This window comes from Mustela erminea, chromosome 4 (genome assembly GCF_009829155.1).
Source record: "Mustela erminea isolate mMusErm1 chromosome 4, mMusErm1.Pri, whole genome shotgun sequence".
In the NCBI taxonomy this organism is placed as follows: domain Eukaryota; kingdom Metazoa; phylum Chordata; class Mammalia; order Carnivora; family Mustelidae; genus Mustela; species Mustela erminea.
The window spans coordinates 117668357-117688897 of NC_045617.1; the positions used below are offsets into that span (position 1 = coordinate 117668357).

The window sequence follows — 20541 nt, forward strand, 5'->3', positions numbered from 1 at the left end:
TCAGGGACACCCTCCACATCTAAGCCTCAGGTCAGTTCTACAATCTCACAGAGTCCCCATTTCCTAGGTTCTTATAGTAACTGCATGGGTGTCAAGCTTCACCAACTATCCCAAGGCAGTGGGGACATCAATAAATGCAGTGAGAAACAGTACAAAGCTAGCAAGTTGTATCTGGGCTTCTCAGAAAAGAACCATTTATTGAGGACAAGCTTGGGGTGAACAGAAGTGCTCAGACTTCCAGCTGGGGCCAGTCTACTATGCTGTGAGCTTTGACTATCACATCCAACAAACCAGATCTTTTTGATTCTGAGCTCTAAGTGAGGAGCCTCAAGAGGCTGTGTGCTTCGTACCAGCAAAACAGGGATAACTGCAAAGGATCCGTGAGACCCTCACGTCCACACCCATTTCTCGACCCTGACTGGGAGCTGCCAGGGCAAGAGGCAGCTGAGGTTTTGTCAGTAGCTTAAGGCTGCCGGTTAAAGACAACGGCTTTAGCTGAACTTGGATTTCACCTCAGTGGTTTTGTTTCACTCACCAGGACAAAATTTCCCCATTCCATTAAATGTAAGATGATGATTACATATCCACTCTAAACAAATTTTGTGGGTGACCTGTCAACAAAGATGGGCTGTATCCTGTACTCTTATTGAGATGGTCAGAGAAGCCTCCTTACAATATAAACACTGAGATCTAAATGACACAAGGATAAACACGGCACAGCGACTGTTTCCAGATGCAGTGAGGGAGTCACTCTGACACAGTATGTGACTGAAATACTGTATTTAATTATTGAGTATTAAGCATTAATACTTAAATGCAGTATTTAAGTATTGAGTCCTTAAATTGGATTCTGCTGGGGGTGGGGGGGAATAACACACTCCTACATTCTGTTAGACTGCTTACAACTTACATTGCGGGAGAGCACGCATTTTGGTATAATCAGCACCTAACAAAAAATGTGTCCCCAGACACTAAATGAATAATACCATTAGATCACATAGCTAACCGAGCTCTTTAGCTCAAATCTAAATCCTCAATCAGCTCTGTGAGGAGCTTAACTGTGAGGAGCTCTAATGGCAACTCCTGAGGCCAGATTTGAAACCATCTACTACAGAATGAGGAGCTCCTGAAGATCCTAGCAGAGGAGTAAATGCTGAGTGAAAGAACAAAGGAGGGAAGAAATGGAGTCCTACAACCCTGGCTCTTCCCCAGCCCCAGCTAGGAGGACCACGTTTCCTCATTTGGGATAGCATCTTGCCTCATCTCTGACATCCACGTTTGCTTTTCTCCCAGACCCAAGTCAAGCACAGGCTTTCCCTCGCCAACGTCACACCAGACCACCAGACTCTGGCCTGTTTCCTTATCACTCAGCCGCAAAGCTGCACCGAGAAGCTAACCTGTGGTGTTCCACGAGGGCTGGATGCATCTTCTCTGTCTGTACCCTCTGTGTCCAGCACTCACTGCGTGTTACTTCAGTGAAGGAAGGAATCTTAACATCAACACTGCTACCTGGTGTAGGGGTCAGCAGTTTTCAAAATGCTCTCAGATATACAGATACATTATCTTATTGACTCTGAGCACTAATCCATTGCCTCTCACAATGGGTGTGGGCTGAGAAAAGGGCTGTTTCCAGTCCAACGCAGTCCTTTTGCAGACGAAGATCTGGAGGCCAGAGCTACGGGACGGAGTTCCAAAGGATCACCCAACTGGCTGGCGGCACAGCCGGGCCTCTCATCTGAACTGCCAGTGTTCTTCCACTGTACTGCCCTGTCTCTTGCGCAGGAACAGCATTCTTTCAGCTCTCAGGTGAGCAGAAATTTACGCATGTCTCATAGACTGTCTATCCCGCTGCTTACGCAACATCTCTGTGTCCCTAAACACCTGAAACTTGACACATTTGCAAGTGAACTCCTTATCCATCCCTTCTCACACCCTGCCCCTCCTCCAGGTCCCCTTTCAGTAAATGGTAACTCCATCCTTCAGTCGCTCAGGCCAAAAATGAAGGAACCAGTCTCGACTTCTCTATTTTTCACATGCCATATCCAATCCATCAGCAGATCCTGCTAGCTCCTCTTTCAAAATAGAACAAGAATCCAACCACTTCTCACTCTTCCACTGGTTTAACTTTGGGTCCAAGCCATCAGCAACCCTTGCCTGGACTCTTACAATAGCCTCCTAAGCAGCTTCCCTCCTTCTACTCTTTCCTTCTACAGGTTATTCTCACCAAAGCAGCCAATATGATCCTGAATGTCAGATCATGTCATTTACTTATTTAGAGCCCTCCAATGGCTCCTCTCATGCTGCACAATGAACTCCTGACATGACCTGCCACCAACCCACTCCCACCCCTGCATCTCTTGCTCTGTTTCCCCTGTCTTACTCTACTGCAGCCAGACTGGCTGGCATCTTCATGTTCCTCAAATATAGAATATATGAGGCAGACTCCTCCTCTGGGGCCTTTGCACTTGCTGTTCCCTCTAACTGGAATATATTTCCCCCAGATACATGCTTGACTTACCGCTTAACTTCTTACAGGTTTTCTACTCCAATGTTACCTTTTCAATGACAACTTCCTTAACCATCCTATTTAAAATTTAACACCCTGACTCCTGGTACTCTCTCCCTTCTCTACTTAATTTTCCCAACATAGATTTTACTTTTTATTTGTTTAGTGTATGTCTCACCCCCATGGCGAGCTCCTTAAGTTCTGGAACTTTGTCTAATTCACTGCTCTATCTCTGGGTACTAGTAGATAGCCAACAAACATTTGTGGAAGGAATGAATGAATGAGGGAACGAATGAACACTCACCACTTTAAGATCTCCCAGTAATCTGAAGGCCTTAGGCCAGAAGGGGTAGACCCTAGCTGAGCTCTGATCTCTCCTTCACCTTCCACCCTCCACATGGCCTTACCTTCTCAGGTTCTGGGCAATGGGTGCTTGCTGCCACCATGTTCCAATTTCTGGGTTACCGGAACAAAATTCTGCTGGGTGCTAATTTTTGTATTTAGCATCCTGCTATCTCACCAACACAAGAGGTCAGGGATAGGTTAGACTAAATATACTACTTAACCTAGATAATAGTACTGACTCAGTAACATTTGTGTTGAGGTGTTTTCCAAGGAACATTGCTAAGTTTGCACTTGTTCATCTACCTTTTTTTTTTTTAACTTCTATTATGGATTTCAAACACATGCAAAACTAGAAAGAATAGTGTAATGCATCCCATGAACCTATTACCCAACTTCGACAACTGCCAACATTTTGCCAATCTGATTTCCCCTAGTCCCTGCTCGTCTTTGCAACCCCCAGTAAATATCTCACCTGGCTATTTTCTTGAGAACTGGTCTGTATATAATAGACCCTGGCCTTGTTACCATTGTGTCCTAGCAACAAGGGCAACCAATCCCTTTAGTCTTACCAGATATACAGTGAAAATGAGCACTCACGCCCATTCCCCCAGCCGACCAATGACTGAAAAAGGAAGGTCTAAATTCCAGACTGTTTTTAAATCAAGGGACTTGCCCATTACTTGTCTGCAGCGTTCTGGGGATAGGGGGTTGTTGTGGCTACAAAAAGAACACAGATGTGAACTGTTTTTGTTTGTACCTGATACAGAATTTCTGAGTGAGTTCATTCAACTCAGTATTTACGGTCTGCCTCATAATATAAGGGACCAGATTAAGATGCCAGAAGATAAAGAAACCCCAGCCTCTCTTCTCAAGGAGATTGTCGTGGGGCTGGGGAATGGGTGAGAAGTACACAAATAACTAAAATCCATGGCAGAATATGCTCTGTGCCCTAAAACAGATTAAGCAAGCCCAAGGCAAAATCTTTCAAAAATCAATTTGTAGCTACCAGGGTTTACCTCTTCCTTACTCTGAGGTCTGTCCTGTGCTATTATTTATTGCTATACAGCCAACAAGAACATTACTGGACACCCGGGAATTTGGTGACCTACAGAATAGACTTTGGGATGCAGATCTTTAATCTCACATTTTGCTATTCACCATCCAGTGTTCCGGTGGGAGGGAATGGAAAGTCCTCCCAGAGTCTGGAAAACAATGGGGCTAATTCAATGCTGGCAGAAGCTAACACCCAAAGCATTCGACCCTGAGGGCATATACACCAAGCAACTTCAGAAATGAAGAGGATCCTGGGAGTGTGACAAGGAGACCAGGCTAGATCAATTCAGAAGGAATTCCAAGATCTCTCTCCTTGCTACCTAAAGGATGGTGATCTTGGTGATCTATGGTCAGAAGTTCCCAGAGAAGAGTGTAGTTCCTCGGACAAACCATTGAGGCCAATGAGGTTTGGCCCAGCAGTGCTGTGTATAAAGGTAGGAGAACTGAGTGGCAGGGTCATTCATTGGAGCTCTGTACTTACATGCACAGAAGAGTGGGAAAAAGGACAGAGTTGGGATGAGAGGGGCATTTATTTGCATCATAATTGATGTTACCAAAATTGGTGAGGTGAGAATGGCCAGGAGAAAAGTAAGAGGAAGGGCTGGAAAAGACACTATGAGAAGGGGCAGGGATGCAGGGAGAGGAAAAATGGGGAAGATAATTTGGTTTGAAAAGGTGCTCACTGATGACAAGGAGGAGGATGCCACAAGATCTGGGAATATGGGAGGCAGGATCCTTTAGGATACTGTGAAGAACATGAAGAGGAGGGATCTTAGAATGGGAGGGTGTACAGGTATGAAAGATGGGCTCACATTGGGATGGAAGGGGCTCATTTCATTGAAGCTGGGGGAAGGAAGTCACTAGATAAAGGGCTAATTAGATGAAGGTTCTAGGTAAAGAACTTGGCTGAGGATTGTAGAAGGGAGGCAGCTAGATCACCGAGAAGAGATTGAAAATAGGAAATCATATGAGGAAAGACTACTGTGCCAGAGGGTTTAGAGTATCTGAACTCCTGGCAAGGAAGGGACTTAGCAGGATAAGTGGGTTTGGGGTAAAGTGCCAGTGAGGTAGCAGCCCCCTTAGGGTAAGTGAGATCATGGAGTGAAGGCTGTGAGAGGATATGTGGACAAAAATGAAGAGAGGTATTAAGGTGTGGGGGTCTCAGGGCACGTGGGGTGGAAAGTCACCAACACTGGGTTGAGGAATTCACTAAGCCATGGGGCAAAGGGTAACAGAAACCCTGAGCATCATGGAATGAGCTGATGTTGTGCTTAGGAATCATTAGAAAATAAGGAAAAAGGGGCTCAAGGTGACCTGGAAAACTGCAGGTTTAGGGCAAGAGGTAGTGGAGCAAGTGGGTTTTGAAGACTGTGGGCTCAAATACTTGCTCTGCTATGTATCTGTTTTAGGTTATTTATTTATTTGAAGCCAAACCAAACCTACAGAAATGCAAAATGATGGCAGATATAGTAATAACCATCTCTTGGAGTTGTTGAAAGGTAAATTTAATTTATACATACAAAGTGTGGCACACAGTAAGTGCTTAGCCAATCATAATTAAAGAGGGACGAGATAAATCATCAGAGGAAGAGGCCGCAGCAAAGATAAGAGGATGGGTATTCCAAGAGCTCAGGGGTAGAAAAGCAATGTAACGCATGGGCCCTGTCTTGTCTGTTGAATCCCTAGTACCCAGGACAGAGTAAGACCCATAGAGGTTCCTCAGTTTGTATTTAAGAGTTCCCATGGGCCAGGCATGGTGCCAAATGCACCATCTCAGGCAAGATTATTACCCTCCCTTAGCAGAGGTGGGGCTGAGAGTTCAGACAGGCCTAAATGGTATGCCTGCAGTGCCACAGCTGAAGAGCCAGAGTGAGACCAGAACTAGGTCTCTTATCACATCAATGCCCCTAGCTGAAGCACTCTGCTATCCTGTTAACTGATAGGGCCTGGTCAAGGGAAAAAGGTACAGGCTGTTAAGGGTGTAGGGGGTCATGGGAGTGAGGGAATATGGTTCATGAAGCAAGTGGACCCTGAGGTGAGGTGACTAGAGTAAACTTCTAGCGAGGGTATAAAAATGACTGTAAACAACAAGTATTATCTTGACTGAGAACTGCAGAATTTCACAGTTGGAAGGAAACTCCTGAGATCACTTAACCCAGCCTTATCACACACAACACAGATGACAAGCTGAGGCCCAGTGAGGAAGGGACCTGTCCCAGGTTTCCAAAGCACCATGGGGGCAGAGCTGGGACTTGAGTCTGGAATCACACACTCGATCCAGAACTCTTTGATGCCTCCAACTACTGCTACTACTTCATATTCATCCTATATCTTCCTGGGCACGAGCGTGGTGCTAGGGGACTTCTAAGTCATGTGCTGATTGACACTGAGGAGCTGAGGGTGCGGAGAGGGATGTCGGGGAGGGTGATTTTAGGATGAAGGAGGGAGCATGGAATGAAGATCATGAGGTTACAGGGCAAAGAAGGGATTATTAGATGTTGAGGGTTATGTAGATGACTCGGTGGTAAACTATTGAAGTAGGGCTTAAAGAGTTACCAGGAAAGGTCTGAAGGGAGTTTGTGGGCGAACACAGGATAGAACAGTGGGAGTTACCGGACCAATGGGGTCATTGAGAAGGTTGGAGGGTCACCTAGGAGGGGAGTGGGGGTCTCGGGTCTTGAGTCACTGGACTAGAGCTGAGGGAGTCACTGGGTCAGTGGGTCCCTGGGCAGAGCTGGGGAAATTCCTGGGTTGAGTCAATGAATAAGAATTGACCTGTAGAGGTTTTAGGGTCAGTGGGTGGGGTGTAGGGTCACAGAGCTGGAGGCGGGCGTGGGGTTTGGGAGCCGGGGTGGGGTTTAGAAGTCATGGGGGAGGAGTCCCGGGGCGGAAAGAAGGGGCAGGGAAGGGGGCCGGGGCCCCGGGTGGGGGAGGGGTCAGGTCGCCGTCTAGCCGCCCGGACGCTGGGCTAGGGCCAGAGGAGGGTGGGCACGCCGGGCTCGGGACCTTCCCGGGGCCCTGCGCCCGCCCGCCCTCCCACCTGGGCACGGTGGACCCACTTTCCCCGCCGCCACCAACCTGACAGCCCCCGAGGGCGACTCCGCCGACAGACCGCCATGCACCGGGCCCCGCCACCAGCGCCGGCCCCGCAACCCGCCTGCGCCATAGCCCGCCCGCCCGCGCGCAGCTTGCCTCGCGCGATATCCAGGTTCCAGGGCCGCCGCACTTTCCTCTCCTCGCGGCGCGCCTCTACCGGGCCCCGGAACCCGTATAGAAAATACAGGGCACGCTCCACCCCGCACCCCCCGTCGCCGCGGCAGCAGTCCTACTTATCCAGGTTCCCGGGCCCCTGGAGCCCAGGCGGCCGGGCCCTGAACCGTGCCCCTCGGAGCCTCGGAGCCCCGCCCCGCCCCCCCGGCCGGGTGACGTACGGCCTGCGAAGGCCGAGCGCCCAGGGAGGGCGTGATGACGTCACGACGCCCCGGTCAGGGCCTGGGCGCGGTTGGCGAGCCGGGTCGTCGCTATGGCAATGTGGAGCTGCCACCTGTCCCTCCAAGGGATTCGGTCCACCTGAGGCCTGAGGCGGCGACGGCCGGGAGGAGCCCGAGGCCTCGAGGGCTCCGCGCTGTCCTATCGGCTGCCTGCGGGCGAGAAGGGCGCTTCAGGAACCGGGAAGGACAGGAGAGTTAGGTTGTGAGGGAAGCCGTTCCCGCGGGTTCCACTGCCCGCACTGGGGCTGCGGACCTTCTCCTTGGGGTTCAGAGCCCGGGGCTTCCTCCTGCTCCTAACCGCCCGGGAGAGCTTTTCTGTGCGCAGCCCCCCCACCCCCGGCACTGCCTACGATCTTCGAGCCATCCCTCTGAAGGAAGCAATTGCAGGTATTACTAGCTCCTTCTTGAAAAGGACGTCATTAAGGAGCCGTGAGGGACTTGCCTCTCTAGGGAGGACGCCCTGACGGCCCCGTCAGCCCCACCAGCAGCCTTAAAACCAGCTACTCCCCACTGTAGGCTCGCCTGGGGTGAACAAGACCAAGCTCTTTTGCCTTTCCGCCCCCTCCCAGGAGGGAGGGGCTACGATTGGGGAATTTGCAGAAATCCAAGGGACTGAGCTTTTGGTAAAACGTTAAAAATAACTGAGAGGAGTTAGATAAGAAACTGGCGACGGTTGCTTCTTAGGAGAGGAATTGGGTGCCTGGAGGAATGAGGTGAGAAACTTTTCCCTCTCAGTGCTTTTCAACTTTTTTTTTTTTTTGTATCCTCCCTCCCCTCACCCCAAAAATTTTAATTAAAAAAAAAAAAGAATTTTCAAAGGAAGTATTCTGATAAAATAGAAACATTTGCAAAGTACAAGGTTTGGGACCTATGGTAGCTCACAATGCCGTTGAGGGCACTGACAGCCTCCTACCTCCCCTGTCAGGAGAGCTTAACCAGAAAGCTCGATTTTCAAGTTGGGGCGTCCGCTCTTGCCTATCTTATTTGTTTTGACACAACCTTTCCAGAGGTGGGACTGGGGTCAGAGTTCTCTTCAGGTTCTCTGCTTCAGTGGGTAGTGAGTGACAATTAATGGTCCATTCTTATGGTTAATAAGTGAGCCTTTCTCTACCTCCTGGTATAGAAATAAACAGCCTGGCCACTGTGGTGCCCTTTCTGTGCCTTTCTGGTGGAAGTTTGATGAGTTATTTCACATGCCTGTGGAGAGAATAAATAGCGTGTCCTGTAGCATAAACTCCTGGTTAGAAATAGCGTATGGAATAGAACTCGAGTTGTCCTAATTTGTCTCCCCACCACCTTTTTCCATAATAAAAAATACATTTGTCCTTTTTCACATTCCATGCAGATCCTAATCTGATTGGCTAATCACTTCTCCTATTACACAATGAACAAAAAGTCTGGGAAATCAGTGTGTGACTTGGAAGTAATAAGATTTTGATGGTGTGTAATTTCAGGTACTCAGAACTGGTGAGGAGCATATTTTGGAGGACTGAAGGTCATTTCTAGCAGCTTGTGTTCTGCCTTTGAGCCCCACCTTGACAATATACCATCGTATAGGCCAGTGTTTTTGGAAAAATTTATTTATTTATTTACTTACTTACTTATTTTAGAGAGATAGAGCACGCCAGTGAAGGGAGGTGCAGAGGGAGGGAGACAAGCCAACTTCCCACTGAGCAGGGAGCTCAATGTGGGGCTTTATCCCAGGATCCTGGGATCATAATCTGATCTGAATGAAGGTAGACGCTAAATCACTAGTTAATTAGTGAGAAGTAGGATAGAAGTCATGTTATCCTCTTGGCAGATATGGATATATGCTTGTGTTGAATTCTGATGTTTGGCTTTGGGGGACAATTAAATAAGAATCATGTTTAAAAATCAGAAATGACTCCCAATTAATATTTTTAGGTTTCATGACAAGCTTTTTCTTACATATTTAATAAAAAAGGAAAGTATAGGAGCACCTGAGTGGCTCAGTGGGTTAAGTCTCTGCCTTCGGCTCAGGTCATGATCTCAAGGTCCTGGGATCAAGTTCCGCATCGGGCTCTCTGCTCAGTGGGGAGCATGCTTCCCCCTCTCTCTCTGCCTGACTCTCTGCCTACTTGTGATTTCTTTCTCTGGATGTGTCGAATAAATCTTAGAAAAGAAAAGAAAAGTATACTTGCTAGGAAATAATGGATTGAGCTGCTAACAAGAAAATAGTAAACATTTTATAAGATGAAATAGGAGGACTGATTGTAATAGGAATATTTTTGTATGAATGGAAAAAACAACCCCTACTTCCTACTCCCCAGGTTTTTATATCCTGGATCATGGATGAAGATTCGGTGTAGGGGAGGCATATAACTTTCTTTTGTAAATTAGGACAAGGACTATTCTGAAAGGGGAGGTGGAATGGCGTGTGGGTAAGTATGGTGGCTAGTTCCCAAACGGATTCGTTTGGGGGAAGATTTCTAATAGAAGTTGAGGATCTGGAAACTTATTTCCTTAAAATGCTCCTCAGATTGATTTCCTTGCCTACTACCTCTTGGAAGGTCTGCACATACCCTTGGAAAGAATTCCTTATAAAGTCTTCATGTGCCCTGTTTTAAAGACTGATATAAGCAGACTCAGCTGTACTGGCCCTGATTATACATTAATCAGGGACATCATCACAGATGTCCTAGGAAGAAGGTGGAAGACTTAGTGTTTTGGAATAAAAGAGGGTTAAGAGGTAAGTCAGAGAGAATGGCCCCAAGCTGGTGTAGTCATTATAGACCTATATCAGTCCTTGGCTTTGCAGTTCTAGAAATGTGATTTTGTCCATTCACAGAAGTATTCATGTTTTGTTTAAAGTTTTTTTTTTCTTTTTTCAAAGATTTTATTTATTTATTTGACAGACAGAGATCACAGGTAGGCAGAGAGGAAGCAGAGAGAGAGGAGGAAGCAGGCTCCCTGCTGAGCAGAGAGCCCTATGCGGGCGGGGCTCCTGACCTGAGCGGAAGGCAGAGGCTTTAACCCACTGAGCCACCCAGGCACCCCCAGTATTCATGTTTTGTCACACTAAATCAAACTTACAGGAAGTTAAAGTCCATAAAATGGAATGCCAGTGTGTATTTATACTCATAGTCACCAGGTAGACTGGATTTTCTCTCCTGTTGGCAAATGTATGTGGAATGATCAGTTGTAATCAGAATCTTACTTGAGGAGTATGGGTTTTGGGTATGGCTATTGTTAGCAAGCTGTGATAGCCTGATGCACGATGCAGGGCATATAACAGAAGCTCAGTAATTGAGAAATGAATGCACCTATCCTTTATAGATGCTAACAGGGAAGTTTAGGATTCTAGTAGACCAACCAGACTTATTTTTTGATCAGGTAGATTTTGTCTTATTTCTCTTAAATTGCTATATCATATGGATATTAAATATGATAAAATGTCATGTCAGGGAATTACATAATTGAAACAAATTTTATCTGTCATCTCTGAGCCTAGGAATTGGGACTGTACATTTGTAACAGACTGGAGATTGCGTTCCTGTGCCCTGTGGTAGTAATGGTCATAGTGGCTAAATGATGTTTCAGAATTCTTTTGGGTGGCTAAGAGTTTATTGCACAAAAAGAACAACCTTGGGTGACTCTCAGCATTGGTATTTTCCTAGAGTGGGACATCTTAATTAGGGAGCCTGTGACCTCACTAGATTTGGGAACTGTTCTCTAGTGAGGAAAAATGATACCCTAAACTCCCTTTACTCCATAGATCCCCCTTAGGGGATAATTCTTGATACTGCCTTTAAAAATAGAGAGACAGGGACACCTGGGTGGCTCAGTCAGTTGAGCCACTGCCTTCTGCTCGGGTCATGATCCCAGAGTCCTGGGATCAAGTCCCAAATCGGGCTCCTTGCTCAGTGGGGAGCCTGCTTCTCTCTCTGCCTTTGCCTGCCACTCTGCCTGCTTGTGTGCTCACTTGCTCTCTCTCTCTCTCTGACAAATAAATAAATAAATAAAATCTGAGACAAGCCTTTTCAAATTTCAAAATCATTATGAATAAGATGGATAAATGAAAAAATTTTGTAAGTCTTATCTGGGAGCCAGAAGACACTTTGTTTCCTCAAAGTTTTTTCCAGCTCTAGAATAAACTATGGAGACAAAGGAATAGATGCCAAGCCAGGGAGTTTCATTTAGTATTTTAATAATAATAATAAAAAAAGACAATACAAAATCCAAACATTTCTTTTTACAGGTTCAGATAGTTTTTTTTTCCCCAAGTGCAAAATATTCTATGAACTGCATCATTTACTGTTTATTGTTGATTGTGTAGGAGACACTTACTATATTGGCAGCAGTGGAAGGCAGATATAAATACAATATTTTGAGATTCTTTTTCTGCATTAAAAAAAAGCCTCCCACATGGTAATGATTATTCTCTGAAACTTCAGTTAACTCACACAGAAGAATGGATTTTTCAGTTTATCCAAACTGCTACAATGTGTTGTCTAGATAAGCTGATAACAGAACTGGAGGTTCTATTCTCTCTAATCATATATTTTCTTAAAGGGTTCCTAGTCCAAATAATGGCCCAAGGACAGTGTGTGCTATCTTTGAGAGAGGTCCGATTTAAAGATAGCCTAGGGTTGTTTGCTTCCACTTTTGTGCTTTAGAAAGAAGCCAAGCAGGTTAACATTATTTTCTGCTTATGGTCATTTACGTTTTGTCTCCCTCCCCCTAGTTTGAGCCTGTTACATTGAGATTAAGCAGCAAATAACAGAAATTTGAATGCTCTATAATGTTTTCTGACATTTTGAGATATGACCTACCAATCCACTACAGAGTCCCCTCAACATGCCTATGGAGAACACTTCTCAGATACAAAAAACTTCCGTAGGGCTGGAGACCAGAGCTGTATTCCTGACCTTGGAGCAACACATCTGAGCCTCCATTACCTCAAACTAACCCAGTCCTCAGGAAGTCAGAGCAGTCACAGCTCAGTGTATGCCCTTGGGGATTTATAGACCTGGGGTAGGGCAGCTCAAGTCCAGGCTCTGGTCAGTTCTCCTGACTGAGCGTTCCCTCAGGTGTAGGGAATGGACCTGGCCTAATAATACAGAAAGAGGGAGGCAGAGAAGTAAAAAGGTATTGCCATGTTGCTGAGGGATTAAGTGCCTTTCTGATGTGCCTCACTTGGCGCTCACAGTCTTTACAGAAATGGCTTCCCATTCCCAGACTCAGATCAGGGCAGGTTTTGAACCAAGATAAATGAAGCCTCACAATACTGTGGCCCTGTGAACACCCCCATCCTGCAGAGAGGCCTCGGGACTGGTTCATGAAGCATTTCCATTTACTCCGTCTACTTAACTTCCTTACATTGGTAAAAACCTTTTTTTCTGTCTGGCCTGTAAAGGCCTAGAGAGTCCCTGAGTATTGACTCCTCATTCAGTCCACTTAACCCCTGGTTTGATGTCCAAGGACTGGCTTCCTCCATAGGTTCAGCAGTAGTTTTGTCTGGATTGTTAACCCCCAACTTGGATGACCTAAACTAAACGTGGTGGACATTAGCAGTTCTTTACCTGCTCACCAAGATCTGTCTTGACATCAGTTAAGAAGCCTAGTGGTCTACACTTTCCATACTGTGGAAATCATTTGCAGTTTCCAGAAACCATGGAATAAGTTATTGGAGGAAACATGTTTATGGGGTGATGGGAAAGGAGGAGAGCAAGGAGAAGCCAGACCCTGAAGGCATAAATTGGGAAGTACTCTGCTTAGCTTTCTAAGAGAGATGCAATGGTAGGGAGAGAATCAGAAAGTTGGTGGAGAATTAGGATGATCAGAGTGGATTAAAGCAGTTTTCAGGCATTTTCTGGGAAGTGTGGCTACTTCTATTAAATGACCATTTTCTTGTATGGAAGCAGCCATTTTGTATCTTTATAGCAGGGCCCTCTTTGACTTAGAGAGACAAAGCCAAATACTCTACTGCCAAGGGCTGGGGTGTTGGCTAAAGGCAGTGGGGGAGTTAGCTTTGACTTTGGCTGCCTACTGCCTAAGGCTATCTTTGGTGGGTGAGTGCTAATGATTAGGGAGTGGGGAGATGGTGCAAGCTTCTTTATTTAGTGTCAGCTCTCCTGGGGAAGCAGTAACCTGGGATAGTCACTTAGAAATGAAACCTAGAAGTTAATTGGTAGTCTTCGATTGAATAAAACTACAGCTTTGGGGGAAGTAAAAGGAGCAAATGGAAAATACATTTATAGGCAGTAGTGGAATGAGGGTAGGATGTGTGCAGGATGTGGTCTTGGGCATGGACTTGATTGTTCCTTTTGAAAAGCAGTAGTGGAGGAAGTTAAGCTTGAAGTCAACTCCCAGAGGGGATGGCAAACAGGTAGGGGTAGGCAGAGTGGCCAAGGTCAGGCAAACTTCATGCTTTGATAACTGTCTTATTCTTGGTTCCTTTAGCCTTGTTTGTGACCTCAGGCCCCTGAATCAGCTCATTCCCAGGGGGTTTGTCCTGATCCTCTTCCATGTGTGCACCAGGAAAAAACAGGATGAAGGCAGGGAAAAGATGGAGGCTTTCCCTATTTGGGTGTGGAGAATCACTGACCAATTCCATCAGTCTCTACAATCCTGAGGTCCATATTGAATCCATAGAGAGGCATAGGGATGGCAGGATTGGTTTAGCAAACACAGGTCCCTCTCCTTCCTGCTCCTTTAAGTCCCCAGAATTACTCTCCTACACATCAGGTGCCTCTGAACTAAGGTTTGGGTTCCCCCATCTGAAGGCTCCAGAAGTCTGGATGGCCACTGGTGGGGGAGCAGAGACAGATCAGATGCTCCAGCACTCAAGGTTCATGAGATCCAAAACCTTTTTCCTTCCACTTCAAACATACACTCTTTTCTCTTGGGCAGCTATAAATAGGTTTGTTCTAATAGAGGAAAAAGCCAAAAACAAAAAAACAAAACCAGAAAATAAAACCCCTCCCTCTAGACAACATAGGAAGACTCAAAATGATTGCACTTATTAGATGTGGACAGGGTGGGCAGAAGGGTTGCCAAGTGTGCACACATTCCTCTTGCTGCCCACAGCCTGGGGCCAGAGGTAGGTGGCTCTGGGCTGGCATCAGAGCAGGGTCCTCTTTGGTGGAGTCCACAAGCCATCTAGGGCTACAAGGGAAAGACAACTCGGGGACAAGGCCCAGGCTGGCTTCTGGTCAGCAGCCATATTTCTTTAAGGACAACACTTAGCAAGGGGAGTAGGGCTCCCCCAGGGAGCGCTCAGGTAGGGGTGAGGAGATGGCTGGGCCAGGACGACAAGTAAGAAAAGGGACTGGTGTTTGAGGCTGGTTTCTAATTGTTCTGAAGTCTAGTCCTTTAGATGATAGGTTTTCTTTCTTTCTTTTTTCTTCCTTTTTCTTTTTCTTTTTCTTTCTTTCTTTTTTTTTCTTTCTTCCTTTCTTTATTTTTTTCTTTTTTTTTCTTTTTTTTTTTTTTTGGTGATGCTTTAAAACCTGGTTTCTGTCCTGCAGAGCTATAGTCTTTCTGTTGGGAAGTGACAGCAGCACATTCAACATGGTAATGCCTGCTGCTTTTCCTCATTCAGCTGATGTCCACTAGCCCAGTGGTATGGGCCTTTGTAAGCCCTCATGAATTGGACCCCAAGCAGACATGTGGGGGAAGAAGGAAAGAAGCTGTATTGACAAGAAAGCCAGCTGTGTGGACAGTCTAGGGCTCGAACCACGTACCCCAGAGGACCAGTGCTGGCATTAGGCCTGTAAGTCAGAGACTTCTTTGGCAGATCCCTGGGTTGTTAAAATCACCCTTGGGGGCAGAGCCAGGGGACATTTTGGCTCCTGACTAGCAAGGCACAACCCTATAAGAAGGGCAGAAGCCCTTCTTCCCCCTGCCCCATTCCCCACGAGACCCACTTCCTTCATGGGCCTCTAGCACCCCTTCAGGCTGATGAGGCCATAGATGTGAGCTGGTGAAATGGTCAGTGTGGCTGGGAAGGGGAAGGGGACACTGTTCTTTCACCCCTCAGGGGCAATAGAGCCAGCACTTAATGGCTTTTCCAGGGAGCGTATAGGAAAAGGGACCACAGTAAAGAGAGAGAGGGAGAAAGACAGAGGCAGAGAGAGACAGGAAAGGAAGCTGGAGAGACAGAACGGAAGAGTGCTTGGTCTATAGTGATTTTTTTTTCCTCCAAAAAGAAAGGAGAGATTTCCTCATCTGGGGGTGGGGGCTGCCGGCTCTGAGGGCTAAGGAGTCTGGGGGCTTTAAAACCTGGGTCTTGGGCTTAGGGGCACTATTTGTAGGGCCTCAGGAAACTGGAAACTTTGGAGCGAAGTAGCTTGATGAAGGATTTTGGCAGCATCTCCTTGTGCTTCTCTGTGTACTTGAAGTAATTCTGGGGATGGGCCAGCACCTCAAAGAAGGCCTTGATGAGCTTCTTATCCTGCAGAGGATGGCAGGCGGCAATGTCAGCCTCAGCATTGGGGGTGGGAAAGAGGGACACCAGCCTCAATTCAGAAGCAGCCCCTCTTGATGTTGAATAGGCATGCCCAGAGGTGAACTCTGGATTTCCATCCCCACCATCTGTTCTTCTTTTAGAATCCTACAACTCCGTCACTGGCAGCTCCATCCTTCATTGCTCACACCCCAGTCCTTGGAGTCATCCTTGACTCCTCTCTCCCGCCCACAACCACAGCAAATCCTGTTGAATCTACCTTCGAAATATATCTGGGGTCTGACCATTTCCCACAGCCTCCACAGCTACCTGTCCAGGCCACTACCATCTGTCACTTGGACAACTTGCAGTAGCCTCCTACCCTGCTTCCCTGTGTTCACCTGTCCTCGTCCCTCTACAGACTTTTCTCCCCAACTGCAGCCAGAGTGACTTTCAGTTTTTAATTAGATCATGTCCTTTTTCTATTCAAAACACTTCTCTGGTTTCTTTTTTCACTCAGTAAAGTCCAGTCTCTTGCATGGTTCACAGGCTGAACATGATCTGTACCCTGTTCTCTGTCCTCCAGTCCCCCTTGGCTTTCTTACTCTGCTGAGTTCCCCTGGCCGTCTCAGGGTTCTCAAATATGCTACACCACCCCATGCTTCTTGGCTTGAAATGCTCCTTTCCTGATCTTCTAATGGGTAGCCCTTTACTTCACTCAGGTCTCTTCTCAGAAGCCTTTCCTAACCATTCTGTCTTAAACAGCAACAGCCTACCAGGTGCCAGACACTGTGCACAAAGACTCAGGTCTTCTGGCTTCTAGGCTAGTATGCATCCTATGGCTTCAGCAGATTTTTAAAATAAGAGGCAGATGGGGCGCCTGGGTGGCTCAGTGGGTTAAGCCGCTGCCTTTGGCTCAGGTCATGATCTCAGGGTCCTGGGATCGAGTCCCGCATCGGACTCTCTGCTCAGCAGGGAGCCTGCTTCCCTTCCTCTCTCTCTGCCTGCCTCTCTGCTTACTTGTGATCTCTCTCTGTCAAATAAATAAATAAAATCTTTAAAAAAAAAAAAAAAATAAAATAAAATAAGAGGCAGGGCCTCCGGCCCCTGGTCCCCACTACTTTATGCATTAGAGTTCCACAGCACATCTGAAGTAAGGGTTCAGATGTTTTAAAACATGTTCAGAAAGCACTGCTGAAATGATTTTCTTTGTAGTCTGCAAGTTCTAGGAGATTTTTGTCATTGTGTCTCTTATTTTGACAATAATGCAAAAATGACTTTAGTAATCATAAAGATAAAATTTGTCCTTGCATTGATAATTTATGAAGAATAATACTGTGGCTAGGACTGTAGCTTGCCAAAGCTACAGGCTTTCTCAAACTGGGATCCATAGACCCAGGGGAGTCTAGTTCATTCTTCAACGTAGGTAACATTTCTTTTCCTTTAAAACAGGTTTTGCTGAATTAATTCTGAGGAACGCTGTGCTAGATCTGCTCCTTTTCTGTGGAAACTGAGGAGGGAGGCAGGGAAGGGAGGGACCTAATGCAGAAGCATCTTTTTATACCTCACTTCCTCCCTATTTTTTGGTACAAGCGTTCAGGGACATTTCATCTCCTCCTCTTCCCTTCCTCTTCCCCGTCAGTGTGAGGTAGTGTGAGGGACCCTGCAGTCAGATGGGCTTGGACGCACTGGGCAAGCTCTGTAACCCTGTGCCGCAGTTTTCTTACGGGTAAAGTGGGAACGATGAAAGTACCTGTTTCATAGAGCTCTTACGTATATCAAGTGAAATACTGCTGCAAGCCCTCAACTCACTGCCTGCACATTGCTACATGCTCATTAAAGGCTGGCTGTTCTTATTTCTGTGCACATTCACTTGCCTTTAAAATCTCCTGGTGGTTTTCAGACGCATAGAGCCGGCCATCTCGAACAATGTCTTCTACTAGCTGCTCATAGTCCTCTGCAAAATCAACCACGGGGAATAATTTACAGGTAGAAACTCTTCCTGCTCCCCCTGCTCCCTCCTAAGACTCATGAGCCTCGCCTTTCTCACCCACCTCCCTGGCATTCCTGCCCTTGCTCACCATCATAGGTAACATAGGGGATCTGGAAGCCACGAGCACTGTTGGCCTCGCTCGTCTTAAAGTTGATCCAGAGCTTCCTGGACCGGGCTGTGAAGGCAATGGGCCGCTCGTAGGTCTGGCAGGTCTCATAGGTGGTAATGGAGGATGGTGAGGCTGGGAAGGCAAGCAGCAGGTCAGGAGAACAGCAGGGCAGGTTACCCAAGCCCTCGTGCCGGAGGGTGGTGGGGGCAAGGAGTCATGCTGACAGAGGCTCTCCCCCATGCATGCACCTTCCCCACCCCAACACACACAGATCCTCTCCCACTGCCCTCTGCTTGTTCCACAACTCCTCTTTGATGTCCAGGCACTCACAGAGTGTAAGAAATTTGACGTTTAAATGAATGGAACAGCAAAAATGCTAGAACAGGAAGTGACACGCGTAACACTATTGGAGTTCTAATCCCAACGCTGGCTTTCTTCCTTCTGCTCTCCCCCAAACATAGAGCTTTCCATTGTTAGCCTCTCTCCTCCCAAGGCCTCCCTTCTCACTGCCCCAATTCTTCCTGTCCCCATCTTCTCTCTCTCTCCCTCCCAACCAGATTTGAACTGCCCTTCCCTGGCCCAGCTCTGCAGCCACCCACAGTTCTTTCTCATGACGAGGACGTCCCCACACTCATCCTCAGATGGCAGGAAGATCTCGGGTACCACGATAAGGATCTTGCGCTTGGGTGGGGGGTTGATGTTCCAGATGCACTCCACGCCAGCTGGGTAGTTGCCTGGGTAGTTGGGGGACTCGATATAGCCAGTGAACTCACCCAGCTCCCCACCACACTGGCGATCTGTATCCAAACCCAGGTGCAAGAAAGAGAAGGGAAGTCAGTGGGGAAATGGGTTAGGGATATTGAAACGTTTTGAAGTGAAAATCAGACATGTGTAGGCAGTTGCCTTCCTGGTTCTTCGTCTCTTCTCCAAGTTCTGGGTCCACCTTCCTTTCCCCGCTCTTAGAACTTTCTCATCTCACTTCACCTCTCTGTCTCCCCATTACCTGTGTCCAGGGAGAGGGTGCCACAGGGCCCAGCCCAGCAGCTGGTATTGGGATGGAGTGGGTTGGGAGAGATGGAGCGTGGGACTTTCCTGCCCACCCACTCCCTAGCCTTTCTCCCTATGGGTTAACTTATCCTACTCCCAACCTCTTCCCATGGCCATTGTTCCCAGGCCTCTCTACCCCTTTTTCCATCGTCTGGCCTGCCACGTACTCTTGCACTGGGCCACACTGGTGGAGCCGTCAAAGTCAGTGCTTGTGTTTCCTGGACAGCGGGTGCAGAAGTTCTGGCGGAAGTCGGGCTGATAGGAGCCCATGGCACAGCGGATACAGCGATGGATGCTGGTGTTGTAGTAGTGACCAGGGGAGCATTGGACTGCAGACAAGGGGGAAGAAAGACAGGAGTTAAGATGGCAGGCAAGTGGGAATTCAGGGACATGGGATGAGCAGGATGCATTCATTGTGGAGAAGCAGGAGACTGAAGACACCAAAGTCCCTTCCAGGGTCCCAGCCTTTTCTAGTCATGCCAGAATTTAAGCCTAGGGAAAAACAGACTTGACAGACTAGTCAGCTACTGTGCCAGTCCTTTTCTTTCAGGCACTGAACATCGTGCCAAATGCACAGAAACTCATTTGTAGTATTGAGGGGAATGTGCTACCAGTTTTCCAAAGCAGAGGAGTAAATGGGACTGTTTTTCATTCCCTAATTCCTAGACTTGGGACCAGTGAGGGTCAGGACATGTCCTCTGAGCGGGATGGTATGGCTGTTCGGGTAGCTGGGCCCTTCCCAGGCTGGGGAAGGAGGTGGAGCAACACACTTAGGTTGACTCTGAGGACTTGGAGAGTTTTTTGGAAGCAGTTCAAGTTGGTGAGTGTGAGTGTCCAAGTGACTAGCCCATTCACCTTTGGTGTCACAGTCTTGGAAGGAGATGGCCCCCTCATGCTTAGTGGTGAGGCCTCCACCACATGGGAAGCACAAGGTCCGTCCTGCTTCAGGTTGGTAGGTGCCGCGTGGACATGGCTGGCAGGGCTTGAACCCGTCTACGGAGTATTGGCCAGGCAGGCACTGACCTGCAATGAATCAAGGGCCCAGCTCTGATGGGGATGGTTCTGGTCATCCCCATAGGATTACCCAGTCTCAGGGGACAGAGGCACACAAACAGGACGCTGACGAGGAGAGTGGTCTGGAGCCTGGGCCTGCCCTTAGGAGATCCCATGCCCGTGGGCGTCCCAGTGCCCACCCTACCCCGCTCTGTATTGTTTGTTCCCCTGGCACCTGCACACGTGGTGGCGTTGGTGGCTCCGAGAGGCCCGTGGGCATCACTCCCAGGGCAAAGGTCGCAGGAGAGCTGCCCTTCTCTCTCCTGGAAGGTGCCCGCTGGGCATGGCACACACTGCTCCGTCTGGCCGTGGTAATACGTTCCCTGCGGGCAGCTGACTGAGGGAGAGTCGGCCGCGCTAGCCACCCACCCCCCCTATTTCCCGCCACCCAGGCCTGGGATTCCCCCTCCTGCCCCCCCTCCCCCCACCAATTCAAGGAGCATGGCTCTTTGTCTGGGAAGAGAGAGTATCCTGCTTGGGAAGGAAGATCGGGGCCAAAGCCACATACAGGAGGGTTGGTGACCCCTCTAGACCTGA

General features: G+C 47.8%; 3 protein-coding genes across 10 annotated transcripts in view; 1 reads left to right on the forward strand and 2 right to left on the reverse strand.

The window, feature by feature from the left end:
• Positions 1 to 7333, reverse strand: part of ZNF76 (zinc finger protein 76) — a 32150-nt gene extending 24817 nt beyond the window's left edge. For 3 of the 4 annotated variants that reach the window (XM_032340555.1, XM_032340553.1, XM_032340556.1), the window contains exon 1: positions 6983 to 7332. The gene's annotated coding sequence lies outside the window, so the exon portion shown is untranslated. Of the gene's footprint in view, positions 1 to 6982 lie in introns of all 4 variants that reach the window. The other variant, XM_032340554.1, reaches the window with a different exon arrangement.
• Positions 7334 to 7392: 59 nt separating this feature from the next.
• Positions 7393 to 20541, forward strand: part of TCP11 (t-complex 11) — a 138139-nt gene continuing 124990 nt past the window's right edge. Inside the window, exon 1 of the mRNA XM_032340561.1 lies at positions 7393 to 7782. The gene's annotated coding sequence lies outside the window, so the exon portion shown is untranslated. The remainder of the gene's footprint in view (positions 7783 to 20541) is intronic.
• Positions 14343 to 20541, reverse strand: part of SCUBE3 (signal peptide, CUB domain and EGF like domain containing 3) — a 33645-nt gene continuing 27446 nt past the window's right edge. For 4 of the 5 annotated variants that reach the window (XM_032340545.1, XM_032340547.1, XM_032340546.1 and 1 more), the window contains 7 exons: positions 20180 to 20341; positions 19807 to 19974; positions 19119 to 19280; positions 18504 to 18701; positions 17884 to 18036; positions 17680 to 17759; positions 14343 to 15811 (listed from right to left, as the gene is read on the reverse strand). In XM_032340545.1, coding sequence (XP_032196436.1) covers positions 15662 to 15811; positions 17680 to 17759; positions 17884 to 18036; positions 18504 to 18701; positions 19119 to 19280; positions 19807 to 19974; positions 20180 to 20341 — 1073 coding nt within the window. In that variant the 3' untranslated portion in view covers positions 14343 to 15661. The remainder of the gene's footprint in view (positions 15812 to 17679; positions 17760 to 17883; positions 18037 to 18503; positions 18702 to 19118; positions 19281 to 19806; positions 19975 to 20179; positions 20342 to 20541) is intronic. The other variant, XM_032340548.1, reaches the window with a different exon arrangement.